We start from the raw sequence: 18,602 nt of genomic DNA, 5'->3' as shown, positions 1-18,602 counted from the left end.
TCTTGTTTCTTGGGGGTATGGGGTGTTTGCTGACAGTCAATTTATATTAAAGGCACCACAGTCACAGACTCTCTTTCTCTCTTGCTGGGCTGCTGATGTGTATATACTGAGTGATTTGTAATGCTGTTTATGCAGTCCATATGCTCCCTGCCTCAATCATATGCCCTTCAGGCCTTCAGAAAAGAGGCAATTTTTCATATTTAAGCGGGAGTGCCATGCTATGGGGGCTGAGACCCCCTGGCTTTCCCCTCACCAGGAGTCTCGACAGGGAAGATTCATCTGCAGGGATGTCGAGGAGGAGACCATGATGAATTAGGGATGAGGAGGGGAGATTAGCCGTGACCGCCGACCGGAGTTTAAGAGCAAAAGCTTGTAGTAAGCTGAGTACACCCGGGCGTACTCTCCCTGTCCAAGATCATTTGATACGGCACAATATAAAGCCAATTTGGCCTGTCTGCCCTCCCTTCAGCCACCCTGCCTGACCAACACAGCACAGCCCAACCGGTCCATGCCTGTGGAAGTTCTCCTCTCAGGCACTCGGCATCCCTCTCCTCTCCTTCCCTCTCTCTTTTCATCTCAACCAAGCCTCCACCATTCACACCTGTCACCCCACAGTCTGTCCCCTTTTCTCCTGAAATGTCACGTCAGTCCCAACAAGGAGGGTCGGGACCCTCGTCAGACAGAGATAGCCTGTGGGACAGTGTCAGTCTCCTGCCTGATGGTGGTGGCCACTGTGGGCCTTTCAAATGAAAAGGGCTTTTCACTCAGGCTTAGGCTGGGCTCTGTACATCAGTGACTTACTGCTAGCTCAAAGTTATCTCTGTTTGAGCACAGGGTGCGTACTGGGAATCCACTGTGAGAGCACTGCAGAGAGACAGGTGGGAGAGGGAGAAAGTGAGAGAGAAAGGTCTGGGGGTATAAAAGAGAAAGACATGACAAGCCAGATAGAGTGAGTGTCATGGAGAGAGGCAGGGAGTAAGAGAAGAGGATGACGAAAGCAAGATAAAGACAGACCTATAGAAGAGGGAGAACAACCCTTTCTGTTGAAAACAGAGCATTTGCGAGCCTAGAAAATAGAGCAATGCAGAGTTTATATATACAGCGCTGTTCTCTCCTGAACTCTTAAACTGATGTCATGTTGATTTATGGAGAAACAGTGGTTGGTTGACATGTTATTTACCCACAATCCTTTGCAAACAGTATAAAGCACACAATGAGTCTTAACTGGTTCATTAATTTTTAATTTCCCATTTGACTAAGTCAGAAAATAGAATAACTTTTAATATGTTTATTGTCTTATGGTGGGGGGCAAATATAATTGCATAGCACCAGGCACTGTGTAATCCTTATTGTGGAGTGAGCATGATGACATCTGACTGTTAGTTATATTTAACTGGATTACTATTAGCTATGCGCCTTTTACTCTTGTTGTTTTTCAATTTCTAATACTGGCCCAGGTTATTAGCTTAAATATAATTTTAAGTATGTAATCTTTCTGAGCAGACTGCTGAAAGCATTGAGGTGGTGCCTGTTTTTACTTTAGCCTAGGGTTGGGTGAACAAACATCACTCTTACAGAATTTCGACCATAGGTCAGTTGGCTTTGATTAGTTGACTGTGGTTCACTGTGGTTCACTGTGGTTGCAGTGATCAGATTAAATGGGTACAGAAGTGATGGCCCCAGAATAAAGTGGTCTGTGTGGGGTGGTATCTGGTCCTCCCTGGCATTGAGAGTACGTGATGGGGATTTGATGGTCATCAGGAGGCCCTGGGGATGTGACCACCATGTGTGACCTCATGTCAGTGTCCTCTCTCTCTCCCCTCTCTCTCCCCTCAGAGCTGATCGATGGCACTCCCACACTCAAGATAAACCATGGCTCGGGCACACTGGTCCTGCAGTTGCCAGGCAACGTGAACGTGGCGGACAGACGGTGGCACCGTCTGGACGTGAGGAGCAACAGTAAGGTGGGTGTCTGAAGTCTGAGCTGCTGCCAAGCTTATACCAACCCAGGGGACCCCAACCCCCCAACACACACACACAGACACACACACACACTACTCCCCCCAACACTACCCATATGCTGTTCATTCTTATAGAACTCTGGGGGAAGTTTAATGTAAACATGTGGTGCCAAATCAAATCACATTTTATTTTTCACATACACGTATTTAGCAGATGTGATTGTGGGTGTAGCGAAATGCTTGTGCTTCTAACTCCGACAGTGCAGTAATATCTAACAAGTAATATCTAACAATTTCAAAACATATACCCAATACACACAAATCTAGTAAGGAATGGAATTTAAGAATATATACATATATGGACAAGCAATGACAGAGCGGCATGGACTAAGATACAGTAGAATATTATAGAATAGAATACAGTATATACATATGAGATGAGTAGTGCAAGATATGTAAACATTATTAAAATGACTAGTGTTCCATTCCTTAAAGTGGCCAGTGATTTCAATAGGCAGCAGCAGCCTCTAATGTGCTAGTGATGGCTATTTAACAGTCTGATGGCCTTGAGATAGAAGCTATTTTTCATTCTCTCGGTCCCAGCTTTGATGCACCTGTACTGACCTCGCCTTCTGGATGATGAACAGGCAGTGGCTCGGGTGGTTGATGTCCTTGATGATCTTTTGTGACATCGGGTGCTGTAGGTGTCTTGGAGGGCGGGTAGTTTGCCCCCGATAATGTGTTCGGCAGACCGCACCACCCTCTGGAGAGCCCTGCGGTTGCGGGCGGTGCAGTTGCCGTACCAGGCGGTGATACAGCCCGACAGGATGCTCTCAATTGTGCATCTGTAAAAATTTGTGAGGGTTTTAGGTGCCAAGCCAAATTTCTTCAGCCTCCTGAAGTTGAAGAGGCTCTGTTGCGCCTTCTTCACCACACTGTCTGCGTGGGTGGACCATTTCAGTTTGTCAGTGATGTGTATGCCAAGGAACTTGAAGCTTTCCACCTTCTCCATTGCGGTCCCGTCGATTTGGATAGGGGGGTGCACCCTCTGCTGTTTCCTGAAGTCCACGATCATCTCCTTTGTTTTGTTGACGTTGAGTGAGAGGTTATTTTCCTGGCACCACACTCTCAGAGCCCTCACCTCCTCCCTGTAGGCGGTCTCGTCATTGTTGGTAATCAAGCCTACTACTGTTGTGTCGTCTGCAACCATTCATGGGTGAACAGGGAGTACAGGAGGGGGCTGAGCACGCACCCTTGTGGGGCCCCAGTGTTGAGGATCAGCGAAGTGGAGATGTTGTTTCCTACCTTCACCACCTGGGGGCGGCCCGTCAGGAAGTCCAGGACCCAGTTGCACAGGGTGGGGTTCATACCCAGGGCCTCAAGCTTAATGATGAGCTTGGAGGGTACTATGGTGTTGAATGCTGAGCTATAGTCAATGAACAGCATTCTTAAATAGGTATTCCTCTTGTCCAGATGGGATAGGGCAGTCTCTGCTAGACTAGTCCTATTTTCATAAGATAGTCTGGAGAAGTAGGAGGGTTTGAGTGGTTTGGATTCAATGCAGATAGAATGGGCACCTCCTGAATACATTACTGTGTATGGTCACTGTGGCTGTATGACAGAGCTAACAACAACTTTGTTCATCTACCAGTAGTGAAAAACAACCTCAGGGTTATTCTGGAAATGTTCAATGTATTATATAAACAGTGTCATACAAACACTATAATTGTGTTTGTATGCCATTTACAAACAAAATGAATCCACCTGCATGTTTGCAATGAAATAACTAGTTGAATATGCTTGTTGAATACAAACTGGTATTGAGTAGATATTGAATAGGACCTTTTAGAAGCAAATTAGATGCTCACATGTGTATGGTTAGTTATTTCTTGCAATAGAATATAGTACAGATAGATATAATACATACAGTGGGGAGAACAAGTATTTGATACACTGCCGATTTTGCAGGTTTTCCTACTTACAAAGCATGTAGAGGTCTGTAATTTTTATCATAGGTACACTTCAACTGTGAGAGACGGAATCTAAAACAAAAATCCAGAAAATCACATTGTATGATTTTTAAGTAATTAATTTGCATTTTATTGCATGACATAAGTATTTGATCACCTACCAACCAGTAAGAATTCCGGCTCTCACAGACCTGTTAGTTTTTCTTTAAGAAGCCCTCCTGTTCTCCACTCATTACCTGTATTTACTGCACCTGTTTGAACTCGTTACCTGTATAAAAGACACCTGTCAACACACTCAATAAAACAGACTCCAACCTCTCCACAATGGCCAAGACCAGAGAGCTGTGTAAGGACATCAGGGATAAAATTGTAGACCTGCACAAGGCTGGGATGGGCTACAGGACAATAGGCAAGCAGCTTGGTGAGAAGGCAACAACTGTTGGCGCAATTATTAGAAAATGGAAGAAGTTCAAGATGACAGTCAATCACCCTCGGTCTGGGGCTCCATGCAAGATCTCACCTTGTGGGGCATCAATGATCATGAGGAAGATGAGGGATCAGCCCAGAACTACACGGCAGGACCTGGTCAATGACCTGAAGAGAGCTGGGACCACAGTCTCAAAGAAAACCATTAGTAACACACTACGCCGTCATGGATTAAAATCCTGCAGCGCACGCAAGGTCCCCCTGCTCAAGCCAGCGCATGTCCAGGCCCGTCTGAAGTTTGCCAATGACCATCTGGATGATCCAGAGGAGGAATGGGAGAAGGTCAATTGGTCTGATGAAACAAAAATAGATATTTTTGGTCTAAACTCCACTCGCCGTGTTTGGAGGAAGAAGAAGGATGAGTACAACCCCAAGAACACCATCCCAACCGTGAAGCATGGAAGTGGAAACATCATTCTTTGGGGATGCTTTTCTGCAAAGGGGACAGGACGACTGCACCGTATTGAGGGGAGGATGGATGGGGCCATGTATCGTGAGATCTTGGCCAACAACCTCCTTCCCTAAGACTATTGAAGATGGGTCATGGCTGGGTCTTCCAGCATGACAACGACCCGAAACACACAGCCAGGGCAACTAAGGAGTGGCTCCGTAAGAAGCATCTCAAGGTCCTGGAGTGGCCTAGCCAGTCTCCAGACCTGAACCCAATAGAAAATCTTTGGAGGGAGCTGAAAGTCCGTATTGCCCAGCGACAGCCCCGAAACCTGAAGGATCTGGAGAAGGTCTGTATGGAGGAGTGGGCCAAAATCCCTGCTGCAGTGTGTGCAAACCTGGTCAAGACCTACAGGAAACGTATGATCTCTGTAATTGCAAACAAAGGTTTCTGTACCAAATATTAAGTTCTGCTTTTCTGATGTATCAAATACTAATGGCATGCAATAAAATGCAAATTAATTACTTAATACAATGTGATTTTCTGAATTTTTGTTTTAGATTCCATCTCTCACAGTTGAAGTGTACCTATGATAAAAATTACAGACCTCTACATGCTTTGTAAGTAGGAAAACCTGCAAAATCGGCAGTGTATCAAATACTTGTTCTCCCCACTGTATATCAGAAAGGTATCACTGGCAGTAATGGAGCTCATATTAGACTGGTGGGCCAGCCAGCATCTGATGTCCTGATATTCCTGATGTCCTGCTATTCCTGATGTCCTGATAATCTGGATGTCCTTATATTCCTGATGTGCTGATATTCCTGATGTCCTGATATTCCTGATGTGCTGATATTCCTTAAGTCCTGATATTCTGGATGTCCTGATATTCCTGATGTCCTGATATTCCTGATGTCTTTATATTCCTGATGTCCTCATATTCCTGATGTCTTGATATTCCTGATGTCCTGATAATCTGGATGTCCTTATATTCCTGATGTCCTGATATTCCTGATGTGCTGATATTCCCGATGTGCTGATATTCCTGATGTGCTCCTGTAGGAGGTACGCTTCACACTGGACCGCTGTGCCGGGGCCACCGTCATGGAGATGGAGGGAGTGGGCAGCTGGCTGACCACAGAGGACCACTCGTCCTGCGAGGTCACTGGGATCACACCCAACCTGGACAGGTAGCCTATTCACACCTCTCTCGCTCTCTCTCTCTCTCTCTCTCTCTCTCTCTCTCTCTCTCTCTCTCTCTCTCTCTCTCTCTCTCTCTCTCTCTCTCTCTCTTACTCTCTCTATTTGTTTCTGTCTTTCTTGCTCTCACACTCTTTCTTTATTTCTCTCTTTCTCTCGCTCCCTCTATTTCTCTCTCTTTCTCTCACTCTCGTTCTTTCTCTCTCTCATTCTCTCTCTCTGCCTATCTGTCTCTATCTCTCTCTCTCTCACTCTATCTCTCACGCTCTCTCTCTCTCTCTCTGTCTCTGTCTCTTTCTCTCTCCTCCTTTATACAGAATACACACCTTACACGTAGTCAAACTCAGAGCACCAGATTGGTGGGGGACAAGGCAATGAATTACGGATTGAAAAAAGTACTGCAGTAGAAAATGGGGATGGATAGTTGTATGAAAAGATGTACTGACAGTGTTGTTCATTTCTTCCCCAGGCATCTGAATGGGACGCAGGTGTTACAGCTGGGTGGAGTCAATGAGAACCTGCCCTATGTCTACCCACAGTTACAACACAAACACTTTACTGGCTGCATCCGGAACCTCATTGTCGACAGCAAGGTAACATTCGCTACAATGTATTTCTTCCCAATCATCACACACCATGAATAGCCATGGGAAGCAATTTAGTTATTCTACAACACCTTAACATCTCAGTTGTAAAGAGTGGTCTTTACACCACTTACACTTGTACTGCAGGCAGCATGGTGTTATAAAACTGCAGACAGCATCTCGCATAAATGCTTTCAAACACTTTCACACCTTCGTCAGGGACATTGTCCCAACAACACTTCGCATTGAGCGCATATCTACTAGACACAGTCTGAACTGGTAGATATGCCACTATGGCAACAGTCGTCACCGCGGAGGACAGCGGTCCTTTTGCCCATGTGACTCTATGACACTGTGTGACACGGGGAACTAAAGGTATTTGACACGAAAACACTCTCCTGCTTGCCTGCTGGCTACAAAACGTAGGGCTGAGGTTCGATGCAATATTCATAGACCTCTTATTGTAGAGTGGAAACACTGGGGGTGTGGGTGGAACTTGTGAGAGAGGAGGAAGTCTGTGCCATTGAACCTGTTCAAGCGTGAAGGAGGGGTGAATGTTTGGGCAAGAGAAGGGAAGGGGCAGATATTTTGACTTCAATTGTGTTTCTATTCTGAATCTACATCTTCCCACCCTGTCACAGTTGATTTATGTTACTCTCTCTCATCGCTTCTCTCTCTCTATTTCTCTCTATGGGACAGATTAACTATACTATGGGTCTGCAACCGTGCAATAACAGTTTTCATTTTCAAGAGGGAATTACATTTTTATTTTACCTTTATTTAACTAGGCAAGTCAGTTAAGAACAAATTCTTATTTACAATGACGGCCTACACCGGCCAAACCCGGACGACGCTAGGCCAATTGTGCGCCGCCCTATGGGACTCCCAATCGGCCGGTTGTGATACAGCCTGGAATCGAACCAGGGGGTCTGTAGTGATGCATCAAGCACTGAGATGCAGTGCCTTAGACTGCTGCGCCACTCGGGAGCCCATAAATTATCAGTAAATTGAATTTGAAGAAAAAGCAATCTGTAGATGAAAACAGATTTTCTGTCTTTTCTTTATAAAAGCAACTTGTGAAAACATTGCATATAACATTTGCCATTTAGCAGATGCTTTTACCTAAAGCGACTTACATTCATGCATGCATAAATTTTTCATATGGGTGGCCCAATGGGAATCGAACCCAAAACCCTGCCGTTGCGAGCGCTATGCACACAGGACCACACATACGGAAATTATTTGCAAATCTAGTCTTCAACATCTGTCCAACACTGTTCCACTCTCTCTATCCATCTCTATATTTCTGAGTGAGGCAGAGACGGGTACTCATGACTGGGAAAGTCTGATAATTATGTTTGGTGAAAAATGTTATCATGATTGGCATCTCACACACATCAACAAACACACACCTGCACACATACTCACATACACACAGAGATGGATTTAGGATCTTTGAGTGTGTGTAGTAACTCTCTGTAAATCAGTATTGACCTCCATCTTAAGAAGGCTTAGACTTAGAGTGCCTAGCTCTATGGTGAGGTCAGAACCAATTTGTACCTTGTTGCAGATTGGCTCAACGGCTGCCGTGGTTTACGAGCAACCAGCTCCGCTGAACGGTGGGAACTCATAAACGGGGAGATTGGACATATTCATGTCCTTTATGATATGCTATTGTGAGCAGGATTTAAGATTTCAAGGTTTTCCTGTCCTTTCACAGCATTGCCGTCCTACAGCTCCTTTGTGTGCCTGTAGATTGGTTTGATCCTATGACAACCCAGTTATTTACATTCCAAGGAATTGCATGAAAGGTGAATGCATAAAGGTGCTGAAGGGTAATCTCAAGTTTCGGTGACCATGCCCTCAGTTTTTAGAAAACGAACAATTGTTCTGTCCTTCTCTCTTTCCTTCTCTCTATCCCTGTGCCTCTCTTTCTCCCTGTCTACTGCTCTCTCCCATTTCTATCTTACACCGTACTGTGTAAATATCTCCCTCTGACATACATATCCTACTCCCCCTCTCCATCCATCTCTGCCCTCTCTCCATCTCTCCCCCCTACACAGTTCTATGACTTGGGCACTCCAGCTGACTCTGTGGGCAGCTCCCCAGGCTGTCTGACTACGGATGGGAGCTGTGTCAACATGGGCATCCCCTCCTGTGGCCCTAGGGGGCGCTGCCATGGAGAGTGGGGCTCCTTCAGCTGCCAGTGCATACCGGGGTACACTGGGAATCAGTGTGAGCAGGGTACGTACCTCAATGCCAGCACCGAGACCAACATGTGTATGATGAGTTCTTGTTTGGAGTGCATGCGTGAGTGCATTGATAATTCAATTTGTTAGATTAGATTAAATTAATGTTAATGAGATCAAATGTGTTAATGAGTGACTGGGTACAGTCAGATAGCTATCATGGGGAAGGTGTGTGTGTGTGTCTGTGTTTCAATGTATGTATGGGATACACATGGTATACACAGTCCAATGAAATGCTTTCTTGCAGGTTCCTTCTCGACAATGCAACAACAATAAGAAATAATTGAAGATAAGAATACGAACATAAAGTAAATGGCTCAGTAGAATAGAATAAACATTTTAGCATACCGGTAAATATAATACAGGAAGGCACAATTTATAGACCAATATTTAGTGTTTAAATTGTGCAGTATTTCGCAATCATAATAAGTCTGGTAGCAGCAGTTGTGATGTGTGTGTAGCATGAATGTACTGCGTGTGCGTGCGTGTGTGTGTGTGTGTGTGTGTGTGCGTGTGTGTGTGTGAGTGAGTGCATGTGTGCTAAGGTGCAGAGAATCAGAGCAGGTGGTCAGTCCAGTTCAAGTGTTCAGCAGTCTGATGGCTTGTAGATAGAAACTGTCTTTTGTCTGTTGGTGTGTGTGTGTGTGTGTGTGTGTGTGTGTGCGCGCGTGTGTGTATGTGTATGCGCGCGCGTGTGTCTATGTGTGTGTCTGTGTGGTGTGGGAGGACTAATTGACTGGTGGAGTCAAATAGAAGATGAAAGAAACGCCTGGGCACGAGTTTGATCTAAGATCAAGGCGTGGGAGGGTATCATTAGACTAACAGTATTGTGAATGGGCGTAGTAGAGTATGTGTATCTCTTGAATTCACTCTGGATGAATACCAGTTCAGACTCCTACAGTATACAGTATGTCCCGTGTTTATGGTGAGATGTCTAGCTAACACATTGTCTTGTCCTCCGTGTTTTGTTGGCAGAAGTTCCAGAGTATTCCTTTGATGGGCGGAGTCATGTTCATTACCAGTTGGCGTCTCCTCTGCCAGCCCGGCGGACCCAGGTACAGGTTCTGGTCCGGACCCGCAAACATGGCAGCGCCATCCTCAGCCTACTGTCCAAGGAACAGAGCGAATACCTACGCTTAGAGGTGAGACTGAGCTTTCTGTGTATGTCTCTCTCTCTCTCTCTCTCTCTCTCTCTCTCTCTCTCTCTCTCTCTCTCTCTCTCTCTCTCTCTCTCTCTCTCTCTCTCTCTCTCTCTCTCTCTCTCTCTCTCTCTCTCTCTCTCTCTCTCTCTCTCTCTCTCTCTCTCTCTCTCTCTTCTTTTGACTCACCCTTTTGTCTTTATATCTCTGTTTGTCCCGACCATGGGAGCTCATAATATGCTTTCATGGGCCCATAAAATTTTTCTCAGCATCACCCCCTACAACTGTGTGATTGAGGTTAATCATAACATTAGTGTCATCCGCTATGTATACTGCTGTTTTTATGGAATTTCTTCTCATCCTCTAACCTTCTCCATCATCCACATATCTTTACTACAATGTCGCAACATGGGGAGTGGATTCATCACAGGGACATAAATGTCAGCCGTTTTCCGTGTGCAGCCAGTGTGAAATGCACCAATTCTGCAAACATCCTCCAATATTAACCCACAACAGAAGTACAACATTGTAACGCAGTGTTTGCTTTTAATCAGACCTATATTAGCATGTGTTTCTCTTGGCTGAATGTATGCTCAGCGTGCAGAGGCTTTCAGAAGGAGCTTGAGATGCGCCCCACACTCCAAGGACTCCTTGTTTTAGGAAAAATTTGTTTTTTTTGCACCTGCCTCACAGTGGCGTGTTTAGATTGCTGATTGCAGCTTTGAGTTTTTCTCTCTGCTCTCCTCTATAAATCGTGACTGATTAATTATCTGTATGCTATCAGACTGGCGTGAGGAGAGCTCTGAGATGTGCTGCTCGCTCTCTGGAGTGGCAGGTTAGAGATTTCATTACCGCAGCTCACAGTGTGACTCGTTTTTGAAGCCTCATAGCGGTAGCCCTCTTCCTTTTTCATTCCCTCTGTGTTTTTCTTGTCCTCCGTCCTGATGGAGGGATGGAAGGAGAAGGTGCCTCCTGGGGTTTCTTGGCAGAGAGGTGTCTCTGATCTGTAAGGGTACCCACTGGGCACACACTGGTGGAATGAAATAACATTGAACCAATTTGGAATAAACATTGAATTGACGTCTGTGTCCAATGGGTAGGCTATAATTAATTTTCACTTCTAGCCCTGGTGATGGCATAGCAAGACAATAGTGATGATAATTGCCATTTTAACATTGTTAACACCAATACAACAAAGAGGAGGAGAAGCCTTGAGCAAAAGCCCTCCTCTCAATTAGTACTTCTTGTCTGGTAGCCTGAATATAGACTCAGGAACATATTGTACCTTTCACATGTCCTCTACTCTCTCCCTATGCCTTGATGCCTTAGTGTATCAGACAATCAGAAATGTTTCTGATTGTCTGATAGCTCTATGGTTTTCTCTACCTCTGCCTACACACTGTGTGTGAATGGGTAGGTAGCATGGATCAATGTACTGTATAATGAGAGAGCTACTTCATTCATTAATTAAGAGCCTGCTGATCTGGAAGGACACAGAGAGAATATACTGTACACCGTGATAAGACAGAGGTTACATAAGCATTCACAGCCTTTTTTTATTTTGTAAAATATTTTTATGATTTATTTTTATTTTTATTGGGGGTAGATCAGCTTTAATATTGCAGATAGATTGTAACTTCCATCAATGTAATTGTCTGCATCACTTCCAATCCCGCATATGTTTTTTTTGCAAATATATATATATATATATATATATATATATATATATATATATATATATATATATATATATATACACCACTGCAAAGTTTTCTTAAATCAGCATCTCTACATGTATGACAGCCATTCCATTCCAGTGTCTGTTGAATTCCAACACAGGCACACCTCATTCTACTGAATTAGGTACTGATTAGGTGATCACCTGAACCAAATCTTATTTAACGGGGAAAAGTATAAAAACCACTGCTGTGGTCATCACTATTGTCTTGCAATAGGACCAGCTGGATGGCAAAAACAGTGCTAAGAGTACCTCAAAAGTAATATTAATCAAAAAAATAACTATTGACCATGCCAAAAGAGTCGAAAAGGAAAGTTTTGAGTGAGGAAAAGAAAGGTTAAATTATGGCTTTACTGGCAGAGGGATACAGTGAGCGTCAGGTTGCTTCCATCCTTAAAATTTCAAAGACGGCGGTTCATAAGAACAAGGTCAAGCAGCAGACATTGGGGACAACAAAGCTACAGACAGAGAGGGCGAAAACGACTCTCTACTGACCGGGATGACCGCCAACTCATTTGAATGTCACTCAACAACCGTAGGATGACATCAAGTGACCTACAAAAAGAATGGCAAACGGCAGCTGGGGTGAAGTGCACGGCGAGGACGGTTCAAATCAGGTTCCTATGGGCAGGGCTGAAGTCGTGCAAAGCTAGAAAAAAGCCCTTCATCAATGAGAAGCAAAGAAGAGCCAGGCTGAGGTTTGCAAAAGACCATAAGGATTGGACCGTAGAGGACTGGAGTAAGGTCATCTTCTCTGATGAGTCCAATTTTCAGCTTTGCCCAACACCTGGTCGTCTAATGGTTAGACGGAAACCTGGAGAGGCCTACAAGCCACAGTGTCTCGCACCCACTGTGAAATTTGGTGGAGGATCGGTGATGATCTGGGGGTGCTTCAGCAAGGCTGGAATCGGGCAGATTTGTCTTTGTGAAGGACGCATGAATCAAGCCACATACAAGGTTGTCCTGGAAAAAAACTTGCTTCCTTTTGCTCTGACATTGTTCCCCAACTCTGAGGATTGGTTTTTCCAGCAGGACAATGCGCCATGCCACACAGCCAGGTCAATGAAGGTGTGGATGGAGGACCACCAGATCAAGACCCTGTCATGGCCAGCCCAATCTCCAGACCTGAACCCCATTGAAAACTTCTGGAATGTGATCAAGAGGAAAATGGATGGTCAGAAGCCATCAAACAAAGCCGAGCTGCTTGAATTTTTGCGCCAGGAGTGGCATAAAGTCACCCAACATCAATGTGAAAGACTGGTGGAGAGCATGCCAAAACGCATGAAAGCTGTGATTGAAAATCAGGGTTATTCCACCAAATATTGATTTCTGAACTCTTCTTAAGTTAAAACATTACTATTGTGTTGTATAAAAATGAACATGAACTTATTTTCTTTGCATTATTCGAGGTCTGACAACACTGCATATCTTTTGTTATTTTGACCAGTTGTCATTTTCTGCAAATAAATGCTCTAAATGACAATATTTTTATTTGGAATTTGGGAGAAATGTTGTCAGTAGTTTATAGAATAAAACAAAAATGTTATTTTTACCCAAACCTATAAATAGTAAAACCAGAGAAACTGAAAATTTTGCAGTGGTCTCTTAATTTTTTCCACAGCTGTATATATACATACACTGCTCAAAAAAATAAAGGGAACACTTAAACAACACAATGTAACTCCAAGTCAATCACACTTCTGTGAACTGAAACTGTCCACTTAGGAAGCAACACTGATTGACAATAAATTTAACATGCTGTTGTGCAAATGGAATAGACAACAGGTGGAAATTATAGGCAATTAGCAAGACACCCCCAATAAAGAAGTGGTTCTGCAGGTGGTGACCACAGACCACTTCTCAGTTCCTATGTTTCCTGGCTGATGTTTTGGTCACTTTTAAATGCTGGCGGTGCTTTCCCTCTAGTGGTAGCATGAGACGGAGTCTACAACCCACACAAGTGGCTCAGGTAGTGCAGCTCATCCAGGATGGCACATCAATGCGAGCTGTGGCAAATCAAATCAAATCAAATCAAATTTTATTGGTCACATGCACCGAATACAACAGGTGCAGACATTACAGTGAAATGCTTACTTACAGCCCTTAACCAACAGTGCATTTATTTTAAACAAAAAAATATATTTATATTTATTTTAAAAATAAAACAACAACAAAAAAAGTGTTGAGAAAAAAAAGAGCAGAAGTAAAATAAAGTGACAGTAGGGAGGCTATATATACAGGGGGGTACCGTTGCAGAGTCAATGTGCGGGGGCACCGGCTAGTTGAGGTAGTTGAGGTAATATGTACATGTGGGTAGAGTTAAAGTGACTATGCATTAATACATAACAGAGTAGCAGCAGCGTAAAAAGGATGGGGTGGGGGGGCAGTGCAAATAGTCCGGGTAGCCATGATTAGCTGTTCAGGAGTCTTATGGCTTGGGGGTAGAAGCTGTTGAGAAGTCTTTTGGACCTAGACTTGGCACTCCGGTACCGCTTGCCGTGCGGTAGCAGAGAGAACAGTCTATGACTAGGGTGGCTGGAGTCTTTGACAATTTTGAGGGCCTTCCTCTGACACCGCCTGGTATAGAGGTCCTGGATGGCAGGAAGCTTTGCCCCAGTGATGTACTGGGCCGTACGCACTACCCTCTGTAGTGCCTTGCGGTCGGAGGCCAAGCAGTTGCCATACCAGGCGGTGATGCAACCAGTCAGGATGCTCTCGATGGTGCAGCTGTAGAATTTTTTGAGGATCTGAGGACCCATGCCAAATCTTTTTAGTCTCCTGAGGGGGAATAGGCTTTGTCGTGCCCTCTTCACGACTGTCTTGGTGTGTTTGGACCATGATAGTTCGTTGGTGATGTGGACACCAAGGAACTTGAAGCTCTCAACCTGTTCCACTACAGCCCCGTCGATGAGAATGGGGGCGTGCTCAGTCCTCTTTTTTTTCCTGTGGTCCACAATCATCTCCTTTGTCTTGGTCACGTTGAGGGAGAGGTTGTTGTCCTGGCACCACACGGCCAGATCTCTGACCTCCTCCCTATAGGCTGTCTCATCGTTGTCGGTGATCAGGCCTACCACTGTTGTGTCGTCGGCAAACTTAATGATGATGTTGGAGTCGTGCCTGGCCATGCAGTCATGGGTGAACAGAGAGTACATGAGGGGACTGAGCACGCACCCCTGAGGGGCCCCCGTGTTGAGGATCAGTGTGGCAGATGTGTTGTTACCTACCCTTACCACCTGGGGGCGGCCCGTCAGGAAGTCCAGGATCCAGTTGCAGAGGGAGGTGTTTAGTCCCAGGATCCTTAGCTTAGTGATGAGCTTAGAGGGCACTATGGTGTTGAATGCTGAGCTGTAGTCAATGAATAGCATTCTCACGTAGGTGTTCCTCTTGTCCAGGTGGGAAAGGGCAGTGTGGAGTGCAATAGAGATTGCATCATCTGTGGATCTGTTGGGGTGGTATGCAAATTGGAGTGGGTCTAGGGTTTCTGGGATAATGCTGTTGATGTGAGCCATGACCAGCCTTTCAAAGCACTTCATGGCTACAGACGTCAGTGCTACGGGTCGGTAGTCATTTAGGCAGGTTATCTTAGAGTCCTTGGGCACGGGGACTATGGTGGTCTGCTTGAAACATGTTGGTATTACAGACTCAGTCAGGGACATGTTGAAAATGTCAGTGAAGACACTTGCCAGTTGGTCAGCACATGCTCGGAGTACACGTCCTGGTAATCCGTCTGGCCCTGCGGCCTTGTGAATGTTGACCTGCTTAAAAGTCTTACTCACATCGGCTACGGAGAGCGTGATCACATAGTCATCCGGAACAGCTGGTGCTCTCATGCATGCTTCAGTGTTGCTTGCCTCGAAGCGAGCATAGAAGTGGTTTAGCTCGTCTGGTAGTCTTGTGTCACTGGGCAGCTCGCGGCTGTGCTTCCCTTTGTAGTCTGTAATAGTTTTCAAGCCCTGCCACATCCGACGAGCATCAGAGCCAGTGTAGTACGATTCAATCTTAGACCTGTATTGACTCTTTGCCTGTTTGATGGTTCGTCGGAGGTCATAGCGGGATTTCTTATAAGCGTCCGGGTTAGAGTCCCGTTCCTTGAAAGCGGCAGCTCTACCCTTTAGCTCAGTGCGGATGTTTCCTGTAATCCATGGCTTCTGGTTGGGGTATGTACGTACGGTCACTGTGGGGACGACATCATCGATGCACTTATTGATGAAGCCAGTGACTGATGTGGTGTACTCCTCAATGCTGTCTGAAGAATCCCGGAACATGTTCCAGTCTGTGCTAGCAAAACAGTCCTGTAGCTTAGCATCTGCGTCATCTGACCACTTTTTTATTAACCGAGTCACTGGTGCTTCCTGCTTTAGTTTTTGCTTATAAGCAGGAATCAGGAGGATAGAGTTATGGTCAGATTTGCCAAATGGAGGGCGAGGGAGAGCTTTGTATGCGTCTCTGTGTGTGGAGTAAAGGTGGTCTAGAGTTTTTTTCCCTCTGGTTGCACATTTAACATGCTGGTAGAAATTAGGTAGAACGGATTTAAGTTTCCCTGCATTAAAGTCCCCGGCCACTAGGAGCGCTGCATCTGGATGAGCGTTTTCCTGTTGATTAATGGCCTTGTACAACTCATTCAGTGCAATTTTAATGCCAGCATTGGTTTGTGGTGGTAAATAGACAGCTATGAAAAATATAGATGAAAACTCTCTTGGTAAATAGTGTGGTCTACAGCTTATCATAAGATACTCTACCTCAGGCGAGCAAAACCTCGAGACTTCCTTAGTATTTGATTTTGTGCACCAGCTGTTGTTTACAAATATACACAGACCGCCACCCCTTGTCTTACCGGAGTCAGCCGTTCTGTCCTGCCGATGTAGCGTATAGCCTGCTAGCTGAATGTTATCATTGTCGTCGTTCAGCCACGACTCGGTGAAACATAAGATATTACAGTTTTTAATGTCCCGTTGGTAGGATAACCGTAATCTTAAGTCGTCCACTTTATTTTCAAAAGATTGAACGTTGGCTAATAGGATTGATGGAAGAGGCAGTTTACTCGCTCGCCGTCGGATCCTTACAAGGCACCCCGATCTACGTCCACGATATCTCCGTCTCTTCCTCACGCGAATGACGGGGATTTGGGCCTTGTCGGGTGTCTGTATGATATCCTTCGCGGCCGCCTCGTTGAAGAAAAAATCTTCGTCCAATACGAGGTGAGTAATCGCTGTCCTGATATCCAGAAGCTCTTTTTGGTTATAAGAGACGATGGCAGAAACATTATGTACAAAATAAATTACAAATAACGCGGAAAAACACACATAATAGTACAATTGGTTAGAGGGCGTATTGTCCAGAGCATGGAGGCGCTACCAGGAGACAGGCCAGTACATCAGGAGACGTGGAGGAGGCCGTAGGAGGGCAACAACCCAGCAGCAGGACCGCTACCTCCGCCTTTGTGCAAGGAGGAGCAGGAGGAGCACTGCCAGAGCCCTGCAAAATGACCTCCAGCAGGCCACAAATGTGCATGTGTCTGCTCAAACGGTCAGAAACAGACTCCATGAGGGTGGTATGAGGGCCCGACGTCCACAGGTGGGGGTTGTGCTTACAGCCCAACACCGTGCAGGACGTTTGGCATTTGCCAGAGAACACCAAGATTGGCAAATTCGCCACTGGCGCCCTGTGCTCTTCACAGATGAAAGCAGGTTCACACTGAGCACATGTGACAGACGTGACAGAGTCTGGAGACGCCGTGGAGAACGTTCTGCTGCCTGCAACATCCTCCAGCATGACCGGTTTGGCGGTGGGTCAGTCATGGTGTGGGGGGCCGCACAGCCCTCCATTTCTTTGGGGGGCCGCACAGCCCTCCATGTGCTCGCCAGAGGTAGCCTGACTGCCATTAGGTACAGAGATGAGATCCTCAGACCCCTTGTGAGACCATATGTTTGTGCGGTTGGCCCTGGGTTCCTCCTAATGCAAGACAATGCTAGACCTCATGTGGCTGGAGTGTGTCAGCAGTTCCTGCAAGAGGAAGGCATTGATGCTATGGACTGGCCCGCCCGTTCCCCAGACCTGAATCCAATTGAGCACATCTGGGACATCATGTCTCGCTCCATCCACCAACACCACGTTGCACCACAGACTGTCCAGGAGTTCGCGGATGCTTTAGTCTAGGTCTGGGAGGAGATCCCTCAGGAGACCATCCGCCACCTCATCAGGAGCATGCCCAGGCGTTGTAGGGAGGTCATACAGGCACGTGGAGGCCACACACACTACTGAGCCTCATTTTGACTTGTTTTAAGGACATTACATCAAAGTTGGATCAGCCTGTAGTTTGGTTTTCCACTTAAATTTTGAGGGTGACTCCAAATCCAGACCTCCATGGGTTGATACATTTGATTTCCATTGATAATTTGTGTGTGATTTTGTTGTCAGCACATTCAACTATGTAAAGAAAAAAGTATTTAATAAGATTATTTCATTCATTCAGATCTAGGATGTGTTGTTTAATTGTTCCCTTTATTTTTTTGAGCAGTGTATATATACATACATATACTATTCCCACGGGGGGCCAGTATGAAAAAATTTATAAAAATGTATGCACTCTGGATAAGAGTGTCTGCTAAATGACTAAAATGTAAAATATACCTTCGACACATACATATACACATACATACAGTGGGGAAAAAAAGTATTTAGTCAGCCACCAATTGTGCAAGTTCTCCCACTTAAAAAGATGAGAGAGGCCTGTAATTTTCATCATAGGTACACGTCAACTATGACAGACAAATTGAGGAAAAAAATCCAGAAAATCACATTGTAGGATTTTTTATGAATTTATTTGCAAATTATGGTGGAAAATAAGTATTTGGTCACCTACAAACAAGCAAGATTTCTGGCTC

At 45.2% G+C, this 18,602-nt stretch overlaps 1 protein-coding gene across 1 annotated transcript in view; it reads left to right on the top strand.

Moving 5' to 3' along the window:
* Positions 1–18,602, top strand: part of LOC311127608 (neural-cadherin-like) — a gene marked incomplete at both ends in the record, with an annotated part of 196,071 nt that overhangs the window by 162,237 nt on the left and 15,232 nt on the right. The window contains 5 exons of the mRNA XM_084159431.1: positions 1,837–1,964; positions 5,871–5,998; positions 6,478–6,601; positions 8,656–8,836; positions 9,817–9,983. Coding sequence (XP_084015557.1) covers positions 1,837–1,964; positions 5,871–5,998; positions 6,478–6,601; positions 8,656–8,836; positions 9,817–9,983 — 728 coding nt within the window. The remainder of the gene's footprint in view (positions 1–1,836; positions 1,965–5,870; positions 5,999–6,477; positions 6,602–8,655; positions 8,837–9,816; positions 9,984–18,602) is intronic.

This window comes from Coregonus lavaretus (assembly GCF_964263955.1).
Source record: "Coregonus lavaretus genome assembly, chromosome: 4".
NCBI lineage: Eukaryota > Metazoa > Chordata > Actinopteri > Salmoniformes > Salmonidae > Coregonus > Coregonus lavaretus.
The sequence above is the reverse complement of the archived record's forward strand: the minus strand, read 5'-3'. Positions and strand labels throughout refer to the sequence as shown.